The sequence below is a fragment of the Platalea leucorodia genome, assembly GCF_965183815.1.
Source record: "Platalea leucorodia genome assembly, chromosome: Z".
Taxonomy (NCBI): Eukaryota; Metazoa; Chordata; class Aves; order Pelecaniformes; family Threskiornithidae; genus Platalea; species Platalea leucorodia.
In genome coordinates, this window is record NC_138858.1 from 87,630,705 (window position 1) to 87,656,463 (window position 25,759).

Here is a 25,759-nt window from a genome sequence, read left to right on the forward strand (position 1 = left end):
GTCACAGCATGATGGGATGAACAAAGCAGGACGAAGCGTCAGGAAACAGACTTCTCCTATGAGACTTAGCGCTCCCAAGGAAAAATACACTGAGAGGCCAGCTGAGGACTGTACTTTACAGCAGAACAGTAGCAAAACACGGCTCATCTTTTGATGTGCATTTATCTCATTTTAGCATTTTCATTTCCTAACTGCAAAAATTTGACAAAATATGCAGGCATATGGAAGGTTAAACGTATCCTTGTTACCTGCATTAGTCACAGACCTGTGCCACCTATGAAGAAATAACCACCTGGCATAATATAATACATCTAAGGTGCTGGATGCATCCAAACTAAGGAAAAAGTCAAGCTGATCTTTCCAGGAGTGGAGGTGCCTGCTCAGCCAGATGCATTTGCCCCACTCGCTCTATGTTCAGTTCAGCCTTAAGCCTGGGATCAGTTATTTCTGGTGGCTGGGTCCAGCAATACAAGCCAGAGCAGATAGCTAAGATGACAGTCATTGAGAATATCTCTCCTTCCCCATCCTTCCAGACGGTGAACTGACTCTGCTCCTGGTTTTGTTCTGTTTCTTCTCACCTTTTTGATGTGCACACAAAATGTGCAGGCAAGCCAATGCATTTGGCTCTACAGGACCATTGTCTCCAAGGCTGACCTCACAAAGCAGAACATAAGGTAACGCTCTTTCCACAGTGTGGTTACAAGACTGAGTGCAAAGGATAAGGAATAACCTGTCCGTATTTGGCAGAGTCTCAGTATCTCCCTCCACAGGTGTGTAAGATGTGAAATGCACTGCAGCCTGTACTGCATCAGTACAGCTCCAACAGAACACACTCATCAGGCTGGAAGCCAGCACATCTGAGATTGCCCTGGCAGCGACCTGGAAGAGCAGGCAAGCAAAGGAAGGCAAGCTGCGATGGAGATGTCCCAGCATGGGAGAAGACCAGGCTCCCCTACTCCAACATCTGCCAGAGGAACAAAACCAAAGCCGACTACCAATGCTTTGCTCTGTGCTGCTTCTTCTAACAGCGCGATATAGAGTTCACGTCAGATCCCACTACAGTGAAATGCACTTCTCTGGCTCTGGGTGAGGCTGGCCGACAGTTGCTCCTGGCTCTGCTAATGCAAACTGACTCTGCAGCTGGCTGCAGACAGGGCTGCCCGCAGGTTTGTCAATCTGCCCTCAGCGCTGTATTGGAGAGCCACACGAAGGTGTCAATTTAGCACGACTTTGTCCTCTCAAAGTGATACCGACCACGCTGAAATCAGCAAGCCGGAGCACGGAAAATGCATCTGCAGGTAATTAGTAACAATCACGGGCTGCTTGGAAACTGCTGACTACAGCAGTAATGAGCTGGGCACATGTCATTGGCTTGTAAATGGAGAGAGCACTTATGGACCGTGGCAGAAAGCAGTAAGGGAAGGTTTTTCTTTTTAAACTTAATATTTAATGTGGCATAAAAACGATGGAGAGAAATCGAGTGGCTCTCTAATCAGAGCTTTGGCTGGTGGTCCCTAACACAACGGAGTCGGCGGATGAAGCAGCACTGAGAACTGTCACCAAATTTTTCCTTAAACATATTCTAGCAGCAAGTACTTCCATGAACACCAACGTTTAGGCAATCCTTTCATCTTCAAAAAGTGTCCCAAATGTTTTGATCTACCAGCTTGCAAAGAAATAGAAATCTTACATTTCCTACCAACAGATCACAGAGGATCTTTTGCAACTCAACCCTCAGTACTGCTTTGCTGCCCACACCACAACCTGGCAACAAGAACAATGAAAGACTCTGATCAGAACTCACTTAAGACCTCCGTTCTCAGCTTTATTTGCATTAAATTCTTTTGCAATCTGTCTTACAGACTTAAGACTGAGAAATGAACTAGACTCAGGTCTCTTCACAAATGGCAGCCTAGAAAGTCTCCAGACTTTCTCATAAAAACTGATCAAGCTTGAACAGCAGATAGCAGCTATCAAAAGGACATTAGTGTTCTTAGCTCAAACCCCTGTATGTCATATTTCAAGTTCTTTACCCCCAGAAATGCAGCTTTTCAGCCCTATGCCCATCGATAGCCCCACTCTCTGTTGAAGCATCGTGCAATCACACGTCCACAGCTCTGCTTCACACACACCAGAAGAGCTTCTGTTTCTCCAGAAACGACGTTTCCCACCAACAGACTCTTCTGGATACTACAACTCACTTGCCAGTGTTTTAAGCAGCTCTTGGTCTCATGACAGTGAAGGTGTTACAAAAATGTTTATAATCTGGAATGTCAACTGAGAAGCGAGGTCAACCTCTCAAGCCTTTAGCACCACCAGACGCAGACTTTGGACATTCTGTGGAACTTTATCCAGTCACCCCTTACTTTTACAGCTGAAAACATACTAGCTAGCATAACCAGAACAAGTTGTCCCCCAAGCTTTTCAGTCTCCTGCTCTCACTTGCTTCGACACATCACAGGACAGACTGACTGGAGTGAGGAAGAGTGGAAACACGCAAAAAAGGGGCAAGAAATTAAAAGCAACCCAACTTTCTGAATCTCAAAAAAAGACTGGAGTTCAGGTTGGCCATTCCTCCTCCAAGGAGGAGCAGTTCGCAGGAGAAATGCCATCATGGACCTGCGAGGCTTGGGCTCTTGCCTGCCAGACAAGGGGCTGAGGTCCAGGACCTGGCTTTGGCAGGACTTCTCTCATGAGTCAGTTCCTGACCACCAAAGTGGGGCTGATACAAAGTTAACCTTCTTCCAGGTGTTGCCTGCCTTATCTACTACCTACCCTCAACCACCCACCCCAGCCCCAGCTCAGGAACCACTGAATTTTACCGTAGCTTTGGTCAGACCACAGACAACAAAAAAGTTCCCAGTAGGCTGAGTATGTGATATGTTAGCAAATGTTTGTTGGACCTCGCTCTCATAACCACCATTGCGTATCATCACCCAGCTCCTCCTAATTTTCAGTGGTATCTACTACAGATGTAAGGCCAGCAGCAACATGCAGCTTTTGGTTACAAGCGAAAAAGAGTCAATAATGTGTCTCCTCTTCTGAATCCTCTGTCCCACCAAGGAAACGGGGTGGGAAAAGAGCCGTGACTGAAAAAGTGAGTTAATTCTTGGGAGAAAATGGAGAAGTCTGTCCAGAGCTATGGTGAGAAACGCATCACCAAGTGTACTGTAACTTACATGCCTTGCACATTACAAAGCATGGCTTGCTGCTTAAATCTTCCTGCCCTCGACAGTCCCCTCAGCTCATTAGGAAAGCTTTGGGGCAGAGAGCATGACTTGGTCATATCGTATATGCGCAGCGCTAGGGCCCAGATCGTGCCAGGGGCTCCTGGGTGCTTCCAGAGCATGAGTAGCACAAAGCAGTTGCTACGGGTGTTACGAAAGGAAAAGGGAGGATAATAGTCAGGCAATCTTCTCCAAAAATATATCAAAAGGCATAGTTTTTAAAAGGGTTCTGATATGCTCGTGTAAATCTAAGTTTTATGAATGCAGGTGTTAGAAAATTCTACACCAATATTAAATTAAAGATATAAATACCTACTGCCTTGTAAAATGTGTTCTGTCATAGCTCTCATCTTGTCACATTTAAGACCAATGGCAGGTTTTTTCTAGGTTTGCTTCTCATAAAGCCTGCTCCATGTTTTTGATGAGAACTAGTAAATTTAACATTTGGAACCTTTGCTCAAGTGTAGGTTATGTCACAGTGAGAACCCATGCGAAAACCGTATCAAGCTCTGTAGCATCATTTCTGTAGTCGGTTTTGCTCCAACAAACGTGATCAGTCAGCTCACCAAACTCTAAGGAAGTAGTAACGTAAGAACCAGAAGACGTGCTTAAACGAGCATAAAAGAACAAGCCCTGCTGAAGCATCAAATCAAACAACAGCTTTTGGCTGAACCTGATTTTGGCCAGGTGCAGATCCTGGGTAGAAGACAGAAGCAAGGAACCACTCAGCTTCTCTATCATCATGCCTTCCTAACTTTCACTCCTTGATAATGCAGCTCAGTAATTTCTTGCTATTTTGCTTCCCCGTCAAGACATGGCTCCCATCAGTTCCCATCCCGCACTGTAAACTGTGGATGCTCCCAGCTGGGAAAGCCCCAGACAGCGATGCTCACAGCACCCGCTCATGCGGTCCAAGGTGCTGCTGGGCTGTGCTCATCAGCAGAGCACAAGTGCCTCTAACGGGGTATCAGGGTTGTCACAGGGGCACAGGCTCAGGTGAGCAAGAGACACACACCCAGAAGATGAACGAAGGGCAACAGGACAGCCATGATGTGCCAAGGCAGCCTGGTTCTTTTGCAATGAGCAGCACTTCAACCTTCAAAGAAAGATGCAGGGAGCTCTGTAGCAAACAATTACAGAACAATTTGCCTTAGGAGACATTTCTTTTCAACTTTCATAGTCTGTACGGATGGCTTATGACCCCAAACATGAGAGTTCATGTTCCTTCTTTTATATATAAATAATTATATGTATATACATATGCTTTCTCTCCCTACCTGCTATAAGCCAGAAATATCCAAAAATCCCTCTTTCTGTCCATCCATCCAGTCCTAGACACCTTTCTTATCTGTGTCTAAATCTTGAACCACCCACCCATTACCTGACAATTATTTCAAGAAGTCTCTCTCCTCCCACTTTGAGGATTTCCTTACAGTTCATGTAACTCTCTAATTTCATTGGAATACTCCTGAACTTTTTGCAAGAGGAGTCAAAGACTGATGCCACACTGGGTTAAAACAATTTTGTAACAACACTCATTTTCCAAACTGCTCTCCTGCTTGATGAGATCGTAGTGTTTTCAAGATACGATAATACTATACTAAAAACTGTATCACCTTCCCTTGTAGCAACAAAATAAACAAGTAAATCCAATCTTTGGGAAAACAGAGAAAATCCAGTGATGAAATCTGCACAGGTTAGACGCAAGGACAGGAGTAACACACATAGGAAATACACATAGGAAACATAGAGCCTTAGATCTTAAAATCCTTTTTTCTGATTCCCACAACTCCTCTGGGACACAATTTCATCATTTTCTTACCATTTCTCATACCAAGTGATGTGATCAGTCCCAAATAACTAGGTGACGAAAGCATTTATCAAATTCTAGCTGTTCCTTAACTCTCACCCTATGCCTGCTAAATAAATGCTGGCGATGCTGCATTCCTTGAACAAAACAGCTTTGCTTTTCATTTAAATGCTTAGCCTTAGTGCACAATTACAGTTCCAGAAATGGTATAAAACATGAGCATTTGTAGGAATCAAAAGCATCCAAAATTCAAGCTAGTTTGAACTGTCATAAAAACCCCATGCAGTCAAACATGCCAGGCACCTTTATGAAAAACAAGCAACAAAGCCCAAAAGCAGAGACAAGCATTCTGCTTTTCTGTTACATCTTGGTATTCAGGATGCAGGCTTGGGGTGGAAGGGCATATCCCTTCCTGGGCAGGAGGGATGGATGCTTCATCTGTTGGCTCCAAGCAAACACTACTGATTTATACAAGCCATGCACCTGACTTTCAACAGAGCTGCTATGAAATTGCAGTTAAAAAGAGACTTTTTAAGCAAGTGACTCCATATCTGACACAACTCCTCCATGAAAGGCATCACACTGCAATGTGCACACACATACACTTCACACCACTTATCGGCATTGGAAAATTGTTTACCTGTGACAATAGGATATGACTGAGGCCCAGGAACGCTCGCTCCCAAATCTGCAGAAGTAGGGCTGGTTATATTGGCCTTCATGTCATCTAATCCACCAGCTAATGATGCCATGGCTGAGTATTCAGTTGCCTGGAAAAAGAAACAAAAGGCATTTTAGCGAGAAAAAATTTACTATTCAAGAGCTTCTGCCTCTATGACAAAAAGTAGATGCAATATAGAACTCAAAAATCCTTTGTTCAGTCAGTTTTAAAGGCAATGCCCATTTACAGGGGGCTGTTATGCATTCAAAAGGCTCAATAAGCAGGTCTGTGCTTATCACCGATGTTCTCAGAGAACACCAAAATAGGCTTTCTTTATAAAACTGAAGTCAAACTCATCAATATGTAACAAGGCTTTCCCTAAAGAGGAAATTTTGTAGAGTAACTGGGGGCTGTTAACTGCTGAGTGCAAGTTACTTGCTTGTTAGAGAAAAATGTTCATGCCAGTTAACCTGAACTCTCCTTATTTCAGTGGTGGCACTTGAAGGCACTAATGAGCAGGTGGGAACAGGGTGTCCCGTTTCCCCCTTTTTCTTGGGAATGCTGCGCTTCCTCATCATCTCACAAGAAATAAAGTGCATGTAAATAAAAGTGTTTGCTTAATGGATGGATTTGTAGCCAACTGTTTCTAAATGAAACTTATTCAAAAATATATCACCTGACTGTTGTAAGGATGCTCTCTCATCTCATGGGAATTTTTTAATCTCATTAGCCAAAGCTACGGTAAACGAGCACAGGTCCTCAGAAATCAGATTGTTATGTCCTATAACCTTGTAAAAGTCCATGTAGCTATGGCAATCTACAGCAGGTCAGGCCAATCCATACATCCAGAAGGACTTCCATGTATACGGCAGAAAGCTTATCTTCATTTGCCTTTTGCCATGATTTCTTATTGAAGGATCATTCACACAAAACTGGGAAGCTTCCTTTCAAAGTTCTCCCTTCCCTGTTGCTATTTGCACTTTAAGTTTTAATCCCTTATTTGTGAGACCGTAACCATGCCTGTAACAACTGGAGGACGACGCCTTCAAGTGAAGAACAGCCGTAGGAACAAATAAACTGAACAACTTGGAAGCTGATCCCCACTGCAGACAAAGTCAATGCAGAAGCTGTGCAGAGCTGAAGCAACGTAGGGCAACCCAGGACCCCAAGATTTTTTTGAGTGACCAAATCAAAAAGTTAACTTTTTTTTTTTAAAGGAAACAAAAGCTGATCTGAGTGAACACGTCTCTCTCCCTCTTGCAAGTTTCTCAGAGGCATCTGAGAACCTGGCACGCAATCTGGTATTTGCCATGAGCTCAGCACTTTGGGTCAGACGTATCTGTTTGTGTCTCTGTTGCTCAGTTCTCACTCAGAGTTAATTTACATGGATAACCTCGTATTAGCAGGTCTGTGTTAACACACGTGTTTCTTCTGAGGATGCACTCTGCATGGCACACAAGTACACCCTGTCACCTTGAAGGATCCCCCATACAAACCTCTTGCAGATGAGTGTGTCAAATACATTTTGCCAGTGACCAGCCGCTGGCCACCCTGTCCTTTCATCCGGCCCACGGATCAGCACTACAGGGTCCTCTGGACCTAAGGCTTCTCAGCAATGATCCATCTCCTATGCTCCTCCCTAACCTTTGCATTAAACTTGTCCTACTCCTCAGCCTTTTCAGCTTATTCCTCCTCCAACACCCTCCGTGCCCTCATGTCTCCCTTGCCTTCACTCACCCAGCCTCTTTCTTCTACCACCACTGCCTCAAAGATGTGCATGCCCACACCTCTGCTTCAGCCCCACTTCTGCACCTTGCAGAGGACAGCCGCTGGAGCATCCCTGCCCTGCAGAGGATGCCAGCGACGGTCCCAGCCTTCCTCCTTCCTACAAGTGCAACCAAAGCTCCTTCCACATCCTACCAAGGTGTGGTTTTCAGCCTTCCCACACCACTCCACACTGTCCTACATCTGCAACCCCACCTTCCCCCTGCTCTGGGTATGTGTATGTGTGGCAACACCACTGGGTTTTTTACTCCCCAAAGCCCTGATCTGACAAGACACTGGCTGCAGCCCTGCAGAGACATCCCAGGCAGCTGGTGATGCACGAGCGGTGTGGGATGGACCAGGAGCACAGCAGAGGAAAATGCTGTCCTTGTGCACTGCTGTTTGGTATTTCTGATGTCTGGAGAAGAGCACACACCACTCCCTGGGGACAGACGCCTTATTCCACCCCTGCTGCTCTAAGCAAGCCGTAACCGCACCATATCCAGACTAGAAAATCTCTTTGTGTCTTTCCATGCCACACCGATCCACTGCTCCCTGCAGGCAGGGTGTGAACATGGCTTCCAGCTTTCAAAGGGGGAGCTGGCCACTGGTAGTTTGGGAGGAAGCATCCAGCTGTGCCACAGGCTGGGTCATATGCGGGGCTAGAGCAGGGTGTACACATCCAAACCCCACAGCCAAAAGTGGCTTTTGGGGCTGCCACTCCTCACACAAACCCAACTGGGACCAGTCCAAGCCCCTGCCTGCAAACCCCAGACACGGGACTCTGAAGCAGGCTGCAGACATCAAAACACCACAGCTTGCTTCCCTTCTGGGGTCTGAGGACCTGACACAGGAGGAAGCAGGACCACATCTCACCCCTTAACTAACTTTCTGGAAGCACCACATCAACAAACCACGAGCTTGGCCCTTCAAGCTCAGAGGGATTGACCAGTTTCAGTGTCAGAAGCAAGCAGCTATCAGGATGTAGCACACCCCACTGGGGGACAGGATGGTGGTACCCCGTGCTCATCCATGTCACCCCACCGTGAGGAGATGGAGTGATGTGCAGCCACATGGCCCTCCCATGGGCAGCGCTGCCTCGTCTCACCTACCTGCAGCAGCACAGCCCCAAACTGCGGGACCACTTCTGCAGACCAGAGGGACTGGAAGCGTTACGGCTGCCCAGCACGGTCTGGAGGGAGAGTCCATGGCGGGGCAGCACTGCTGCAGGGCTCCAGGAGACTGAGGCGTGAGAACTGGAGGTTTGGGGTCCCTCCCTGCTTTCGGTCCCAGTAGCTTGCTGCAGACAGGAGCTGCATCTCTTTTGCAACGGCCCAGCAACTTTTCCCAGAGGTAAGAATAGTGGGATTTTCAGGGTTTTTCCAGCTGTTTCCCTGTTCCCATGGCAAAACTGTGCCCACATCTGCCCTCAGAGCCACCAGCGATTGGCCACCAGCAGCCACACCGACGATGCACCGACCACCGTTGCTGCTCCCAGCACCCAGGTGAAGGAAGGGACCCCGGGCCAAGGGGCAGCCCCAGCAGCCGCCGACCCCCGACCTTCTTGCACAGCCCTGGTGGGGGTGTGAGCCCCTGTGTCGCAACCATCTCTGCTGTTACAGCTCCCACCACGGAGCAGCGGGGACATGGCCCAGGCCAGCATCGGACTGGTGCAGCGGCAGTGAAATACCGCACAGCCGAGAGCTGTGGGCAGAGAAGGAAGCAATACCACCGCAAATGGTGGCTGTCGCCACCCCACTACGAGATGCTGCAGGGAGGAGAGGGTCAGAAGAAGGTATCATCTGGCCCCCAAGGAGCGGGGAGCCAGCGGTGCAGAGCAGAAGAGCCTACACCCCTGAACTGACCGGCGGGCACTGTCTGCAGCCCTCCTCTCCCCTGTGCAGGGCCCAGGGGATCACAGCAACCCCTGAAGAAGCAGTAAGCCTCGCTGGTGCTGAGGGTTTGCAGCACTGGGCATTCACCCACTTGAAAGGGGCACAGCGGAACCCCGCCTTCCCTCTCCCCCAAGGCAGAGCCCATCCTTCCAGACGCCTCGTCTGGAGAAGAGAGGAAAATCCAGGGGGAAGGCAGCGTTCGTGGAGCAGTCCCTCACCTCGTGGCCCCATCAAGACCCTCCTGCTGACCCTCCCCAGGAGCCTCTCCGGCTGCTCGGGGGGGTACTATAAGGGGTCTCAGATTAGGCTCCTCCACCGTCGAGTCGTCACCGCCACCGGTGAGGAGCAGCCCGGGATGCCCAGGCATAGCCAGGGATCCCTCCCCGCGCAGCGGGAAGCCTGACCTGCTGCTCAGTAGGTGAAAAAGCAAGAGTCGGGTGTTCAGTACCCTAGAAATTACCTGAAAAATGACTGCCTGCGGTTGTACCACGCACTGTCTCATCAGCATGGAGCACCACTGCCATAGCATGGAGGAGAGAAAACACAGACACGTGAAACGAGGAATATATAAAAGGAGAGACTGAGAAGGACAAACTGAAAGAAGGGACCAGATGGGGTCTTGTCTGCTCCCCCTGCCCCATCCCGCTCGGCTCGGGAGGATGGGACCTGGGCACCTGGCAGGGCGCTGGGGCTGGGCCCCCCAGCAGGCATGGCACCCGGCGCGGGAGCAGCTGGGGTGGGGAGGAAAGGGGTGGTCTCTGTGTGCCCATGGGCAGCCATGGTGCCCCTGTGATGGGCAGCAGGGTCTGCATCGTCCTTTCCCTGCCAGCCTTCTCTGCAGAGTGCAAATGGGAAGGTTTCTGTGCTGGGAGAAGTTTCACATCCACCTCCACTGCAAAAGCTTTATTTCTAAATATTACCCCCCAAGGTGGGGGAAGTGATGGGCAGATGGAGGGAAAAGGGGTGCAAGAGGGTTTCAGTACCATTTTCAAACAATTTAGGTAGCATGGCAGGAGGCAGGCTCTGCCGTCTCCTGCTGCACTACAGTGAAGTGGTGAGACAGCCCATCATCAGCTTCACCCTGCATTTTTCCTAGAGACGGTTCCTGAACCTAACCTACCTAGAGGTCCGCCCATGCTACATGTACAGCAACTTTCTCTTTGAGATTTACCTGGAATTTTATCCCAAGGTAGCAGGCAAAGATGGACGCACAGTGGGGAACAAGACCATTCCCTAAAACAGCCTGATTCTGGGGTGCTGGCATGGGAAACTCAGGGAGGTCCCACAGGCTGGAATGAGCCCTGTGGCAGTGTTGCAACCTGGGCGGCGTGAGACAAATGCATCCCACTCCTGCCCCATCTTTTTTGCGGGGCACAGACCCCAGCACCGCTCTCAAGAGACTGCACTAAGCAAAGACAGAGAAGAGGCGTCTGCTGCGTGCGTCAAGCGGCCAATGGAAGGAGTCAGCTGGCACCCACTGGGACTTGCACATGTTGCTTTTTGCATCTGCTCAGTTTTCCAACTCACACCTACAAAACACCAGGCAGGCATGAGGCGACGCCTCTTGTGCCCTCCTGCTGCTGGCACAGCCGCCCCGGGACCCGCAGGCTGCTCGGGATGCAGCAGCAGCAGCCGCAGTGCGACAGGGGCTCGGACCATCAGAGCAACGCACCAGCTTGGGGCTTCGGGACTTGCTCTGCCCCTGCACGGACCATGTGCGCTGCCTTCCCTTCCAACAGACATGGTGCACAGAGCACCTTCGGCTGCCAAAAACAACGCTTCTCTTTTAAGCCAGACAGATATAAATCTGAGGTCTCCAAAAGGCACAGTGTTGTCCCCCAGGTCATGACCACCAAATCCCCTGCTTGCCCCCCATGGCAGCAGCAAGCCAGAGCTCACACTTAGTATCTCCAAGTCACCATGTCATAATAATACTTCAAAATTAATAAATAAAGGCAGAAGTGGCGTATACCAGGCGGGCTGCCCACGGAAACCCCCACCTCAGCCTGACAAAGGGAAGAAATTTGTAACATTAGATATGGTTCGGAGAGCTTAATCCAAAGCAGCTCTAATTAATCTCCCCAGGCTTTCAGAAGCCCAGCGCTACTCGCAGCTGCACGGGCACCGGTGCTGCTCTGCCTGAAATTTTATGGGAATGGAAAATCCATCCTAACGCCCTCCTCCTCAGCCGCCTCGGATTCGGACAGGAAAGGCATCCGAAAACCTATATATCAAAGCCTCAGCACTGCTGCCTGCCAGCCACCCCTCCATTTCATAATTTACATCACATTCCCTGCGCTACCCACTGCAGCCACCAAAACCAATTCTGCTTTGGAGTAAAAGCTATTGCCACCGCTAATTGGGGCCGAACCCCAGTTTCTCTTTGTTTTCGGCAACATTGGGCTCTTTGCTGTCTCACAGGGCATGGAAGTTTGATTTCAGTGGTACAACCTTTCTCCCTTGGTTTAAATCGAATATTTCTGAATCTCCCTTTCACAAAACATATATGTTTTTAAAAAATTAACAGCTGTGCTTCATTTTAGCCCAAATCCAATTAGGACTGTGCACATCCCCAGAGATTCCTCTGAAGATAGTGGGAATTAGCTAGTGCACCCTGCCATGAACACATTTACCGTCATACGTCAGAATAACTGACCTGTTTTTGACCCAATCCCCAGATTATCTGCATGTGGAAAACGACATGCTACATTTTACATTTCCACAGTGCAATCCATAAGCAGACACAGCCATTCTCAGATTTTCCGAAGGGACCCCCAAATCCAATCTAAATGTCTAGAATTTACCTGTTGTTTTCCTTTTATACATATAAATAGCTGCATTTCCATTCGCTCTTTGTTTCTCATTTTCATTTTGTTCTAATATCTGCATGTAAATGTCTGAAAATAGCATCTGTAATTGAAGATTATGAAGTATAGCCAGCTCCTGACAGGCTGCTAAGGAAGATGGATTATCCTCATTTTTCTGTAAATTTTGTCAATTTTGGAATTCATAAGCTATCAACACTGATCAAAATGTGACCGCACAGCTGTGTCAAAGCGGACGGTGCGGTGGCGGCGCGGCTGCCGAGGAGGACGGCTCTCCCCAGCCGCCCGGCCGGGGGCACACGCTGCGGGAATCCTTCCTGGCTGCTCCCGGTATCTACAACCCACCACTCCCACCCCCCACCCCCCAAAAAATATTCAAATAAACAAATTGAAAGTACGCAAATTCTCTGGTGCTCCGATTCACATCACAAAGCGTAATTTATTGCATGTTCTCCCTTTTTATTTATCCCTAAGTAGTAAACACGATTTCCATTCAGGGGGTTCGTTATGTTCCACTCCTACCAGACAATCACGGCACACTTGAGGCAATTGTTTAGCCTCTTCCTCTCAATTTTCCCATTACTGGGAGTAAGTACTGTTGGGACTCTTTAATAGCCCGACTGCAGCCCATATCAATAACAGATGAGGTTTAATCGTCCAACACAAAAATTATTTAGGCTCAGTAAGGACATTCAATGTCATTTGCATAATGGCATTTCTATCCTGAGCACCTAACCCATCGTGCATAAACAAGGCCTTGGGACCATAAATAATAATAAATCATGACGTCCACGCTCCTCTTGCTGTAATAGGAGCCTCTCTTTGTAGAAATTATTTCAGCAGGAAATGGGCACTGTAATTTTAAAGACATGTGGCATTGCACAGGCCAGTAAATCACACCTGTGCGCACACACACGCACACGCACGCTCCAGCGAGGCTGCCCGTGGTGAACAACAAAACCTGCGAAACAGTAGCACAGAAAACAGCCCACGCTTGCTGCTGAAATTGTCCTTTTTTTATTATTACTATTATTTCTTAGTCAGAGGTAGCAGACTAAATAAAAGCAAAGTCTGAACAGTGTGCGTGGTGTCTGGGCATGCGTACGGGGGGGACATGATGGACCCAGAAGTCTGCCAAATCCCCATGTGGCCATCCCTCACACCCGCAGTCCCTTAACCTCTCCTGGAAGGTCTGGTGGAAAGAAAGCAAAGACCTGCAGATGCTTGCATGTGTCTTCCAACCAAGCTTTTCACCGGTCATTGCAATCCCAGTCACCCGGCTGGGGCAGAGGAGGCCAGCAGACTTTCTTCCTCTGGTTTGTAAGCAGAAGCCTCCATAGAAAATCACGGTAAGGCCAGCCCAAGGGCAGTAAACGGACACATACAACATGGTGAGCTAAGGTGGCTTTCCACTTTTCAGCCTCATGAGGCCAATAACAAGTGCCTGGATGCACAGCGGCAGCACAGTGGTGCTGACAGCCAACCTCTGCTTTTGCCAGGATTGGCAAGTTTCATCCTCACACACTTAGCCCCGACAGCTCCTTCCTCTCTCAGTATAAATACTGAGTATAAATACATGCATAAATAAATACGTTCATCCAGGACATGAAATGAAATGACAACTCACCCCAGGTCCCACCCGCCTTTGTCAGCACTGCCCAGGCTCCAGGCTCGCCAGGTGTGCTTTCACAGACCCTGCACGGGCTCTTCCCCGCCATTTCCATGCCAGAACCTCCCAGTTCAGTTTACTGAGGAATGCAGAAATGGCACAACAAATTTTGCAGGAGCCTCCTCCCGGTGCTGGGGTTGCACACCCATCCTGACTGCTGCACCACAGCCGGCCACACGGGCATCTCCTCCTCGAAACAGCATCTCCCTCAGCCCCCTCCAACTTCTCCTCTCCCAGACCTCCTCCTCCTTCCTCTGGGGCAACCCCTTGCTTGCTCCTCTCCATCCCTTCCCTGTGGATTCATGCGGAGTGTTTCTCCTCTCCCCCTCCTTCCCACCCTCTCCTCCCCATGGCTCCTCTCACCCCAGCACGAACTCACCGGTCACCTTGCTGCTCTGTCAGCAGCCTCCACCGTCCTACACACAATGCTAAAAAAAGGGGCACCTGATTGAAATAAAGCGTAACACACCCAGGTAAAATAAAGCATAACTCATCCCACCCTGGTGGAAAAAGCAGTTTGCTTTTTGCAAACCCAGTACATAATCACTTTATGCCACTCATTGTCACAACATATTGCTAAAACATGCTGTTTCTCATGACAAGAACTGGATGCTTTCACCCCCAACCTTAACAATTTCAGCCATAGGAGGAGGGAAAATGGATGATCCTCCATCACGGTGGCTCTACTGCTTCCACTGAAGCACCTGGCATGGGTAAGCAGGGAAGAAAACACAACCAGCAGCACAGTCAAGCATTTCCCTACAGAGAAATACGAAGCAGAAGTATGAAGGCACACTGGGAATGTGCGTGAAGTTTACATCAATATTGCCATATCTTTTCAATCCATCCTACTGACAGCTCCTGACACTTAAGGAGTCTTGTGCACATTTGCAAGAACAACATTTGTATTTCTGTAACACTTTCAGACTAACTATCTGAAGGTATTTCACAAATGCCATCTTTTCACAAATGCCAATCCTTTCTCTACCTCATATTACGTATTGTGCACAATAAACTGGTTTCAAAGCAGTACTCCATGGCAAAATACACCAGGCAGCGTTTACCACGGACCAATCCTCCCAGGCAGCCAAAGCCCTGGCATCTGCTGCAGCTCCAGGTACACCGAATCTCTACCCAGATGAAAGCCAGCAGAGAAAGCCAGGGAGTTTGCTGTGTTTCGTGGCGTGTTGCAAAGTCAAAAGCTGAACAAATCCATATCAACCCATAAACTCATGAATTTCACGCCACTTTCAAAGCTGGACACAAACACACATTCTTTGTTTTCCAAAAGACTTCCACTTTCCCTCTTGGTGTCCCTGGGAACCAGGTGAACCTATGGGCATCAGGAGTCTCCTGTTTTCCATTTTGGGGGTGACAACTTTCGCTACAATGCTGAGTTCCCTGTCAAATCCCCAACGTGGAATTGACCTCATCAAAAAAACCCAAACACACAAACATTTTTCCAAAGTTTTTCTTTCATTTCTTCACGTGTACCCAAGACTGGACTGCGAAGGGCCACAATATGGCAAGACAGTTTTCATTACAATGTGCTTATGGAAAAGCCAGAAATATAAGGACAAATATTGTTCTTGGAAGATTTACAAAGCACTTCCCAGTTACAAGTCCTCAGGGGCATGGGGTTAGGGAGGCAGCAGGTACTCCATGCTCTGACAGAGGGCAATGCGACTCCCCCGGGCTTGGATCCCTTAACCAGAGTGTTTTGTGCAGCAAATTAGATGTGCCAGGAAGGGTTTTGGGGAATGCAGAGGTGCGGGGACACTCTTTCCCCTTCAGCCGTGCTGCAGGCATGCTTTGTGTGAATGGAAACCCTTGGCAGGGAAAAATCTGGAGAATGATGTGGTGCTTTCTTTGATGTGACATTCACTAAGGATTAACGGGCACTGAGCTCCATTCATCTCGTGGGGTAAATCTTGAGCTGTTTTTCCCCTTTGCTAATTAGCTGAGACCTGCTGACAACCAAACCTGACCAGCAGCAGGTCTGGAGCGTGGAGGCTTCAGGACAAGGTGCTGGAGACAGGGGCAGGACACCATCACCCACCTCGGAGACACCCGCTTCCACATTGAAACACCCCGTCCACCCTGCCTGCCTGCGGGGCAGGGAAATGGGCTCCTCAGCTTCAGAAAAAACACCTAGAAACATCAGAAATTGTCTGCACACGGATATAGAAAATGAAGCAAAACAGAGGCAGGCTGAACCAATGAGTGTGGTACATATTGGCTACCTATAGGGTATCTATAGGGTGCTGGTTCCAGGTAAAGAGACCATCTGATGACACCCACAGCCTGCCGCTGCTGGAGGCTCTGCACCTCCTCGCTATCGTGAAAGGCTCCAGCAAGGGACCTTCTACGCGGAAAAATCATCAAAGATGACAGGTTTCACTGAAACATTTCCGTTTTTATCAAAACATTCTCTGTCGGAAAGACAGGTTCAGCCAGACATGCTGCTGTTGTAATAATCATCATTTTGCCACTAAAACGTCAGCTGCGCTGGAGATGCCTGGGCGCTGCACACGCAGTAAAACATCGCGGGAAAATGGAAGGGAACACACTGCTGGCATGACCCCAGCATCTCTCCCACCCCAGCAGGCACCCCGACTCTTACACCACAAGTGTATTTGGGGTCATATTTTCAAACTTTTCTCTACAGTCACAAGAACCAGAGAGGAACCATTTGCCCAAACAAAAACATGGTCGTGGGGTCTGTGCCTTCAGCAAAAACTCCCACTGGCGCAAAGCCTCACAACTTGGCAATGCTTGAAAACCACTCATCAGGCACATAATCTGATGACAATTTCTTGTGTATTTTAATTTTATTTGTTACTTAATCATGTGTTTTAATTATTTAGAGAGGTCCTAATGACTGGTCAAACACTCTTAGCCAAACACAGCATCTGATGAGTGCGGTTTCTCTGCACTCCTGTTTCAAGAAGGCACCTGCTGCCTCCAGCACCTCGTTCTCCCCCAGCCCTCTGGGTACATCTCTGAACGTGACTTGTCTGGACTGACTCAGACCTCAGGTCAGCTCTGAGCCTGGAGGGGACTTGTGCAGCACGGAGAATGAGCAGAGGAAACCCCTGCCTCTCCGAGGTTGCCCTTATTCAATTATATTTTCAAGGTGAGAGGAGCAGGGCTGAAACCATCCCCCTACATGTTAAGCTGTTCTCTTAGCGTAAGAGTTTCCTTCCTTTCAGATTTAATTATTTTTCTCATTTCAGCAAACTCTGCTGCCACCAGACTTTTAAGCAGCCACTATTCATATGAGCAGAGAGGAATTTTGCAACTAGCCCTTTTTTCTGCAAGTGACTTAGCTCCACAATTGCTTTTTGTCATCATACAACCACTTCTGTAGGTTGTTTCATTCCATCCCTTCCTAAACAAATGGGAACCCAAAACCAAGGCATTTTTCTGAAAACACAGCATCTGCACTGAGCAAGTTGCTTAGGCTCCTGGGCGCTTCATCCCAGGCAGCTCTCCATCTCATCCTGCACACAGTGTGAACTGGATGCTGCTCTCCCACCCCAACTATGCTTTTCACGTTTTCCATTGCAACCGTATGAAAGTTTCCCTAAGTCACGTCATAACAGTTGGAATGAACAGCAGGTAGCTGGACATCAAGGTCGTAGGATAATCCAGGTTTGAAGGAAGCTCCAGAGGTCCCTCAAAGCACGGCCAGCTACAGGGCCAGGCCAGGCTGTTCAGGGCTTTACCCAGCTGGGTCTTGAAAACCACCACGGATGGAGACTGCACAGGTTCTGAGGGCAACGTCTGCCCTGCCTGACTGTCCTCAGGGGGAAAAAGTGCTCCTTTGGACCCTGCAGAGCCTCTCCTGTGTCAGATCATGCTCCTGTCTCTTGCACTCCCACCATGCACCGCCATAAAGAGTTTGGCTCCTTCTAAGATGCTTTAGCACATGGAGATCTCCAGGTATTCAGTAGCTGTGTAGGGAGCATACTTTGAGAAACCCATCTTTGTTGATTAGTGTGATAGACAGATTTAGACAAAGCCTACAAAATGAGTGTAAAACAGCAGTGATTTCCAAACCAAAGGGTGGAAATTGTATTTGAAACTATTCCAAGCCTGCAGGATCCAGACATTTACTGAGGACTAAGAAAAGAAGTCTTGTTCCATCCTTCAAATGCCAGTGCAAGCCCTTCCCCTCAAATGTAACGTGAGCAGGACAGGCATTAAATAAATCAATGGGCAAGTGTGTTTACTCACAGATTTGTCTCTCCCCCTCTTGCAAGGCTAACACAGACATAAGGAGGTCAGTCAATTTTGCTATGACATAATCTTGGCCGACTACTGCCATTACACGACATTGTCGTTTTCCACAGAGAAAACCAGCTTCAGAACAATTCCAGATCTATTTTCCTATACAAATGGAGCATCACATACATACACACTGTAAAGTGCAGGAATGACTCCCCTATTATTTTTCAAAGGGACAAAGACTACATGAGTGATTATAATTCTACTCATCTTACTCATATATTATGCTTTGATGTGATATTGAAAATGTGACGGGTGGACAGTAAATCACTGCTCTCCTTCAGCTCTCAGGCAGAGTCCACTGTTTCACTGGCTACTGTCTGTGACTTTTTCTGTAATGACAGACTTTCCATTAGCTGTCTGCTGGTGACATGAAACCTTGGAAGGAAGACCCCACCGAAGCCAAAGATGTGGGGTGTTTTTAAAACTTGCTGGTGTGATAGACCTGGTTTATCTCTCTGAAGTCAAAAAAATTAGCTATTTATCGCAAAACACATGATGAACAAAGAGATACAATTAGTCAAAGCCAGCTCCCAAATTGCAAGGAAATGTGGACACTTCTGGCAAGATAACAAGAGGGGAAAGCTTTTCTTAAATTTGCCACCTCTGTACCACAATTATGGAAGCCATGGCAAGTCTCCCGGAGGAGATCACCCACTGCCTTTGCAGGACTTTGTGTTCCGTTGTCATCACTAAGCTCCAGTTGTAAAGCTGGTGTAAAGTGCTGACATGAAACTTGGTGACTGGCAAAGCATCCCCTGCCAACCTTACCCAACAGAAAACTGCTAAGGTTGCAATTTTCAAACACTGTTTCCCCAGACCCTTGGGGAAAAAGCACACCACACTTCTCCTTGAGGGCATTTCAGTCCCTGAAGAGCCCCCAACCATGCCTGAACACTGGGGAGCTGGTCTGCCATCGCAGGCTCTGGACCTCGGCTCCCGCAGGCTCAGCCACGCGTGTGCGCTGGAGCACTGGGAGCATCGCTGGGACGCTGGGGCCAGCAGCGGGTGACACGCCAGCTACGGTGCCCTCGGTGCTGCCAGCTGCACCACACATCACCAATACCTGCCTCCGCATGAGCCTCTGCACAACCTGGGGAGCCTGCCCGGAGCAAAAAGCATCCCCCACTGTGTCTGTACAGAGCAAAGAGAAAAGAGACAAGGACAAAGGAGATGCTGGAGCTGGCCTTTCGTCAACTCGGGAATTTGTATTTTCACATATGGTCATATCTGAGAGCAGTCAGGAGGAAAAAATAGGCTGTTAAAAACCAGGAATGCACTGCAATTCCTGAAGGTGTTATCTACCTTGGTATTTTTGGGATTCCCCCTCCCTGCTGGGGCAAGGTGAAGAGGTGACAAGGACTCCTCTGGGTAGACAGCGGACCCACACTGTGCACCGCCAGAGCCAGACATGGACCCCAGGCAAAGCCATGTGAGCAGGGGGACAACCCCCAGCAAGTCCAACACAGCTGGCTCTGCGGGCAGCAGCATCAGCATAAACCCAGGTCATCACTGGGGCTTCTCCAGTGAAGTAACAGGCACTGGGAGAGCTCTAGTCTTTCAAATACACCCTGAAATCCCTGAGATCCAGGCACAGCTGCTCCCCCAGCTTGGTTTCATTGCACTGATTTGGCCACACGTTGCTGGGAGGAGAGGGAAGAAGCAGGCGTGGTCCCGTGGCTCTTTTTATTCGCTTTTTGGTTTGTTTCTTCAGACCCTAACTCACTGCAGCCTGGTTGAGACAGAGAGACCCAGAAGGACAAGAAACAGCCTGTGGGTTTCCTTACAACAACAACTAACTCTACACTTTGCCAGCACAGCAGGATCAGTGCAGTGAAACCCTGGCTCCATCCTCCAGCAGCAGCTTCTCTTCGGCAAGGCAGCACTGCTGGGGCATTGCACGCTGGGCACTGCAGACCCCTGGAAACTCTCCCTGTCATCTCTTGGAAAATTTTGCAGGAGAAATCCTGACCCCAGGCTGTCCATTGCTTCCAGACAAAGTGGGAAAATCAGTCACCACCCATTCCCCATGAGGAGGGACTCACAGGAAGGGGCATAGAGCTCAGATGGGGGCACGGGGTATCCCCAGGTCTGCCTGGACATGAAAGCGGGCATCCCTTGAGTTATCCCACGTGCGTTTCTTCCCACCTCTTTTCTTTACTCAAAGACTGGGTGTTCATGCAAGCTGCAGGGTGTTCTTTGCAAAGATGACACTGATGCAGAGATACGTTAGCAGGATACATGGATCCTGTCATGGTGCTTCCCCAGAAAACTCCCCACTGTCACACAAAATATCAGGTGTCATACAACACAGTCTGACTGTCACCACCCAACATGACATGTCACAACAAGGCAGCACATGCGGGGAATTTTGTGCAGTCTTCAGAAGCTTGTGCACAAAAAAACACTTGTAAGGGAGGGCAGAGAGGCAAGAGATGTGAATGGGAAGTGCTGGCCCAAGGCGCTGTTCTTTCTGCTGCTATTCTAAAAGAAAAGGCTTTCTACTCATAAAAGTTGATTTTCAGCAGGAAGAAACACCTTGGCAGGCCTCCCTTCTCCTTCTTTACCCTAAAACAGAGCAGAGCCAAAAGAGAAGGTGGTCCATCACCTTCCCCAGCAGCACAAGGGAAAGACAGAGGGCTCAGACATTAGACTCCATCCCAAGGAGGCTTCAGCCTCTCTGTGGCACCATGGAGAAGTCACTGCATACGGCTGCTCTCTCTTGATCTGCACGGCAGGTGAAACTGCTTTCCTCTCCTCAGCCATTACTTGTCTTCTTCATCCAGACAGCAAGACCTTTGGGGACATCACTCTCCCCTAGACAGTCAGTGCACAAAGCTCATAGCCCTGTGCTGCCTGTTGGGTCCTCCCAGTACCATTGTAATGCAAATAACCAATAATCACAGTGATGGTGAACAGGAATAGGGATCCTACACAAAGTCTCACATGCTGAAGGCTCAGCCTCCAGAAGCCAAGGGCAGTTCAGAGCTCTGACCTCCCCGGAGTATCTGGGGGATTTGGCAGATGAAGGAGCTCTACTCAACACCTCTGCAGAATAACCCTGTTATTTCACCAGGAGTTGATGGTTCCCCATGAACCGGAGGCTGTGGTTAACAGCATCATTTCAGGTCTCGAAGGGCTTTGGGCACAGAGCAGCTCTTGAACAGCCACCTCATACAGGGAAAATGGGGGTAAGTGCAACTGTTGTCTCCAAAGAGCCGCTGCTCCTTCCCAGTGAAATGCCCTGTGTTATGGCTGACCACTGGTCCTCTCCAGTCTTTTCTTAACCTCTTTAAATTCTGCCATTATTTAAAGGTACTACTCAGCACAAAAAAATATTACCAGCCTGAGATCTCCTTCTGAGTAGCCTCTGACTCCCTCAGAGGACACTCTCCCCATCTCTGCCTGTGTTAATCACCAGCCGGAATAGATGGGCAGCACCAGGAGCAAGTACATCTCCACAGCACACACGTGCTCCCTGGGATGCAAGCACCCTGTTCCTACACCACGCGAGCAGCCTGTCATGGCTTATCTTGTGGATCAGTAGCAAAGTCCCAAACTCAGGGAATCAACAGAACAACTGAGGCAAAGGGCCAGTGCCATATCCCACCAAGTGGCAAGAGTACAGCAGGGTCACCCCACAAGGGGAGAGCACCGAAATCCCCTCCAGCCCCCAGCATGCTCCATCTCCTACACCCACACGTGGGGGCACTGCACCCAACTCCCACCCAAGCACAGCGAAGGCAGATGGGCAGGCGGTGAGCGGCCAAGCCACGGCTGCCCTGGCCCATGTTGCTGTCCAGAGAGGCACGCGTTCCCTTACGGGTGGTGGAGGAAGGAGGGAGCTTTGCACAGCTTAACCTCCCACAGCCCCCGCACGGGGCGGGGGTCACGGGCGCCCACGGTGCTCCCAGCTGCCGTCCCTCCGCCACCCTGCCTGCCCAGACCCCGCGCCCTTTCCATTCAGTAGGGGTATTGATCTGCTGGCAGCAATGGGCTGGATAATTAGCCAGGAATTAGGGTTTCTATTACAGCCAGGAGGCTGCCCCAGCTGATTTATCACCTGAATAATTTACTGTGATTGAAAGGAAATTAAAATGAACTCCATTTGACAACTGTGCGCTTTTATGGGCTTTAGTGAAGACTCAAAAGCCAAATTAATAGCCTGGTGTTGTTTAATAGTCTACTGAGAGTAAATATGGGAAGGTTTTTCCTCTCCTGATGTGCTCTCTTAGGCTGGATTTTAAAGTTGTTTTTTTTTTCCCCTCCCACCAATAAAGCCACAGACTGGATCAAAGGAGGTTTCAGCTGGACGAGGCACAGATGTAAAACCGCAGAACTGCCCTTGCTCCCTGCTCCTCTCTGCACTGCCAACGCTTGCCCTCACCTGCCCATTTCTGCAGGTAGAGGGGCTCACGGTGCCGGCAAAATAGGGGTGAGCAGGCAGCACCCACCGGCTGCCCCCGCACAGCACCGGCACCAGCACCGGCACCGGCAGCCGGGGCAGCCCATCCAGCTGCCAACCCTGGCCAACCTCCACTGGCATGGGATGGGGGACTGGCTGCCGGTGCAGGGGGGACACGGGACGGCACGGGGGTAATGCAGCCACCCGTAAACTCACCCCGTGCCCTGTGACCCCCAATCACCGTGTCCACCCCCTGCCACCTCAGCGGAGCTGAGGGCGCGTTCTGCCGCGGCGCAGGGTCCCGAGCCCAGCACAGTCATGCCTTCCCGCCCAGCTGCCTGCCGGACTCCTGCCTGCACACGAGGAGCTGTCTGCAGGGCTGTCAGATCAATGCTGAACTCCACTTTTCCTTTGTCTTTTTTCTTTCCTTTTTTTTTTTTCAATTTTAGCATTTTTGTCCATTTGTCAAGCTGTGTGTTGTTGTCTTGTTTTTCTTTTTAACTTGCTCTTCATTTACCACATCCTGTCACACAAGCCATGGGTAAGAGCTTGCATTTCAATGCTCAAATCACTTCTGCAAGTGGCAGATCAAGAAAAGATTTCACTCTGGATGTTTAAATACAGCCATGAGTTAGTGCCATAATTTTCACTGTTACTGGACAACATAAAGTTTCGGGAAGACATAAGCAAATCTTAGCCCTTCATTTCTCACTGCAAGTCTCAGGGTATTTTAAGAAGATACTCAGCAGCCACTGTCCACCCAAAGGTAATGTCCCTCAGGAAAAAACATATTATTCACACAAACAGGAAAATGAGTCACACTTTCTGGCTTTAAGTGACTTTTTCTGACTTTTCTTTTATCTGACATGTTTCCGACCTTTCCCTGTTACTCCTAAGATCAAACCCCAACATTGCAAGGAGGACTGTACATCTCTGTGCTCTCAGGAGCTGCATTCCTGTAGACACAGCATCCAATACAGCTCCTTGCAGTGAAAAACAAACTTCTGTCTTTCCAAGCTGGCAAATACTTGGCTAGATAAAAGTAAAACTTGAAGATTTTCGAAAGGATTTATGCCCCTCTCTTGGTCAGTTCAGAGAACTCCTTCATCGCAACTCTCTCTGAAACAGAGGGCAATTGGGTTTTAACTTTGTGCAATTTTTCTAATTCTTTTCAACTTATTAGTAATTTTTTCAGGTTCATTAGTTATCCAAATTTCATCTGCCTGTGCTTATCTCCAGATCCAAACTTATCTGCAGTGCACGTCATTGGTAAATATATTAGTATACATTTGCCAGGTTACTGGTTTCTACCTAAGCCCAGAATATCTGCATTTTATCCAGAAATGAACCCGAGAACCGATATTTGGTTTAGTTCTAGCTAAAAGCAATGGGAAAGCATCAGCAAGGGCCTGGGAATTATCTGCTATTAGCGGCAAGCAGTTCTCTTCTCAGTCGGTGACCTACATAGCGTTGAATCTGGTCACATCATGTTATGCCTCATTATGGCCCTGATCTAAAGTCTATTGAAGTCAATAGAAATATTCCTCTTGGCTTCAATGAGTATTCGATTGGACCCATGTGTGAAGCTGAAAATACAAGAGAATCCATTTCTGTTGCGGACAGAAATCCAGCATAGCTAATTCTCTTCTTTATTCTGAGGAAATTAACGCACTGCCCCTCCTGTCGAGCCGATCCTGCTGTATATCCTTCATCCCACAGTTCTCCCCTGTAGAAGCATTAATCCCGCTCTCACAGCCACCAAAAGCACATCAGTCTGTGAGCCCCAGGCTTGCCCCCTGCACCTGTCCAGCCTCCCGTGCCTGAAGCCTCCCGGCTGGCGGCTGTTTCCCAGGTCTTGATCTCCAGGAACATCTCCTGTCCGTGCTTTAACTGGCGAACACATTTGAGTCAATGGTTCACACAAGCAATGCCATGGGCTCAGCCATCCCAAGACAGCTTTCCCAAGGAGCTGGGAAGAGCTCCTCCATCCTTCTGGCTGTAATCACGGGAAGCCAGCAGGGGACAATCAGCCTCACAGCCGTGCAGAGGGGTTTGCTGAGTACAGCCACCACATCCACTTCCTCCAGCTGGATGCTCCTAATGGACTAGGCACTGGAAAATTGTGCCGCTCGGTGTAGCAGCTATGTGCATAAGAAGGACACGGGATGAGCACCGGTTCTGGATAAAAATCTGAATTGTCAGTGCAGCGACCATGAATGGTGGGGTTTTGCCTGTGTCAGGGACCAGGTGGGAGTACGGTGGTCCGCCATGGATGTAGTTGTACAGGACAACCCCAGGGCAGGCAGGCAAAAGCTGCTCCTTGTGTCAGTACGGCTTTTCTCCGAGGGAAGTCTGGATGTCGGCTGTGCAAGCAATGTGAACAGCCTTCCTCGTGCGCAGTGCGACTCCACTGCAGAGCCGACACAGTGGGGAGCAGCAGGGCCTGTCCCCGCACACATCAAGAGGCACAGAGAGGAGGACAGGAGCTGCTGCCAGTCCAGGAGGCAGACACTGTGAAGGCTTTCCTTCTCTGGGACCTGAGGATTACATGGCATTCAAGCCATGGGCTTTGTCGCTGGCAATGAAAGAGCTGCACAGTGCTGGTGGCCAGCAGCCACAGGAAGAATGGCAGTGCAATGGTGGTGTTGTAAACGCACCGCTATGTGCATTTCAAAGTCTGTGCCCAGAAATACGTGAAATCAGTTTTCCATGAACATTTGCAGCCAGTGCAAATAGATCACAGGCTGTTTGTAAAAAATGAGCACAAAAGGGCACAAACGTGAGAGAAAGGCATTCATTTTATACATGGATTCATGTTTATAGCAGGTTTCTGTTGGGGGGAGGCGGGCCGGGGTGCTTCTAGAGTACTGAATTTATGCCTTGGTTACTCCTTACAAGAGGACTCAACTCCGTTTGCACAGCCAACCCTCAGCCTCAGGCTTCCCAGCTCCCAGCTGCTGGACTTCACCTGCCATTGAACATTTCTTATGCTCTACCTGTGCAGGTATCACATACTTGTGCTGCAGAGTACGCAGTATGCATGCACAGCTGCACTGCCTGGCATTAGGTGGCAAAATGAGGCACATAATAGGAGGTGCCTTACTTTTGCCCCCCGATGCACACAGTCTGACATAAAACCCATGGTGGGATCCCTGCCTCACCCAGTGCATGCAATGGGCACTGTTTTTGAACAAAGGACTGCCTGACATTTTA

General features: G+C 49.0%; 1 protein-coding gene across 9 annotated transcripts in view; it reads right to left on the reverse strand.

Annotated features, from left to right (window-relative positions):
- Nucleotides 1–25,759, reverse strand: part of PAX5 (paired box 5) — a gene marked incomplete at both ends in the record, with an annotated part of 139,498 nt that overhangs the window by 58,868 nt on the left and 54,871 nt on the right. For 8 of the 9 annotated variants that reach the window (XM_082335775.1, XM_082335772.1, XM_082335770.1 and 5 more), the window contains one exon: nt 5,678–5,807. In XM_082335775.1, the coding sequence (XP_082191901.1) occupies nt 5,678–5,807 (130 nt within the window). Of the gene's footprint in view, nt 1–5,677; nt 5,808–9,817; nt 9,875–25,759 lie in introns of all 9 variants that reach the window. The other variant, XM_082335767.1, reaches the window with a different exon arrangement.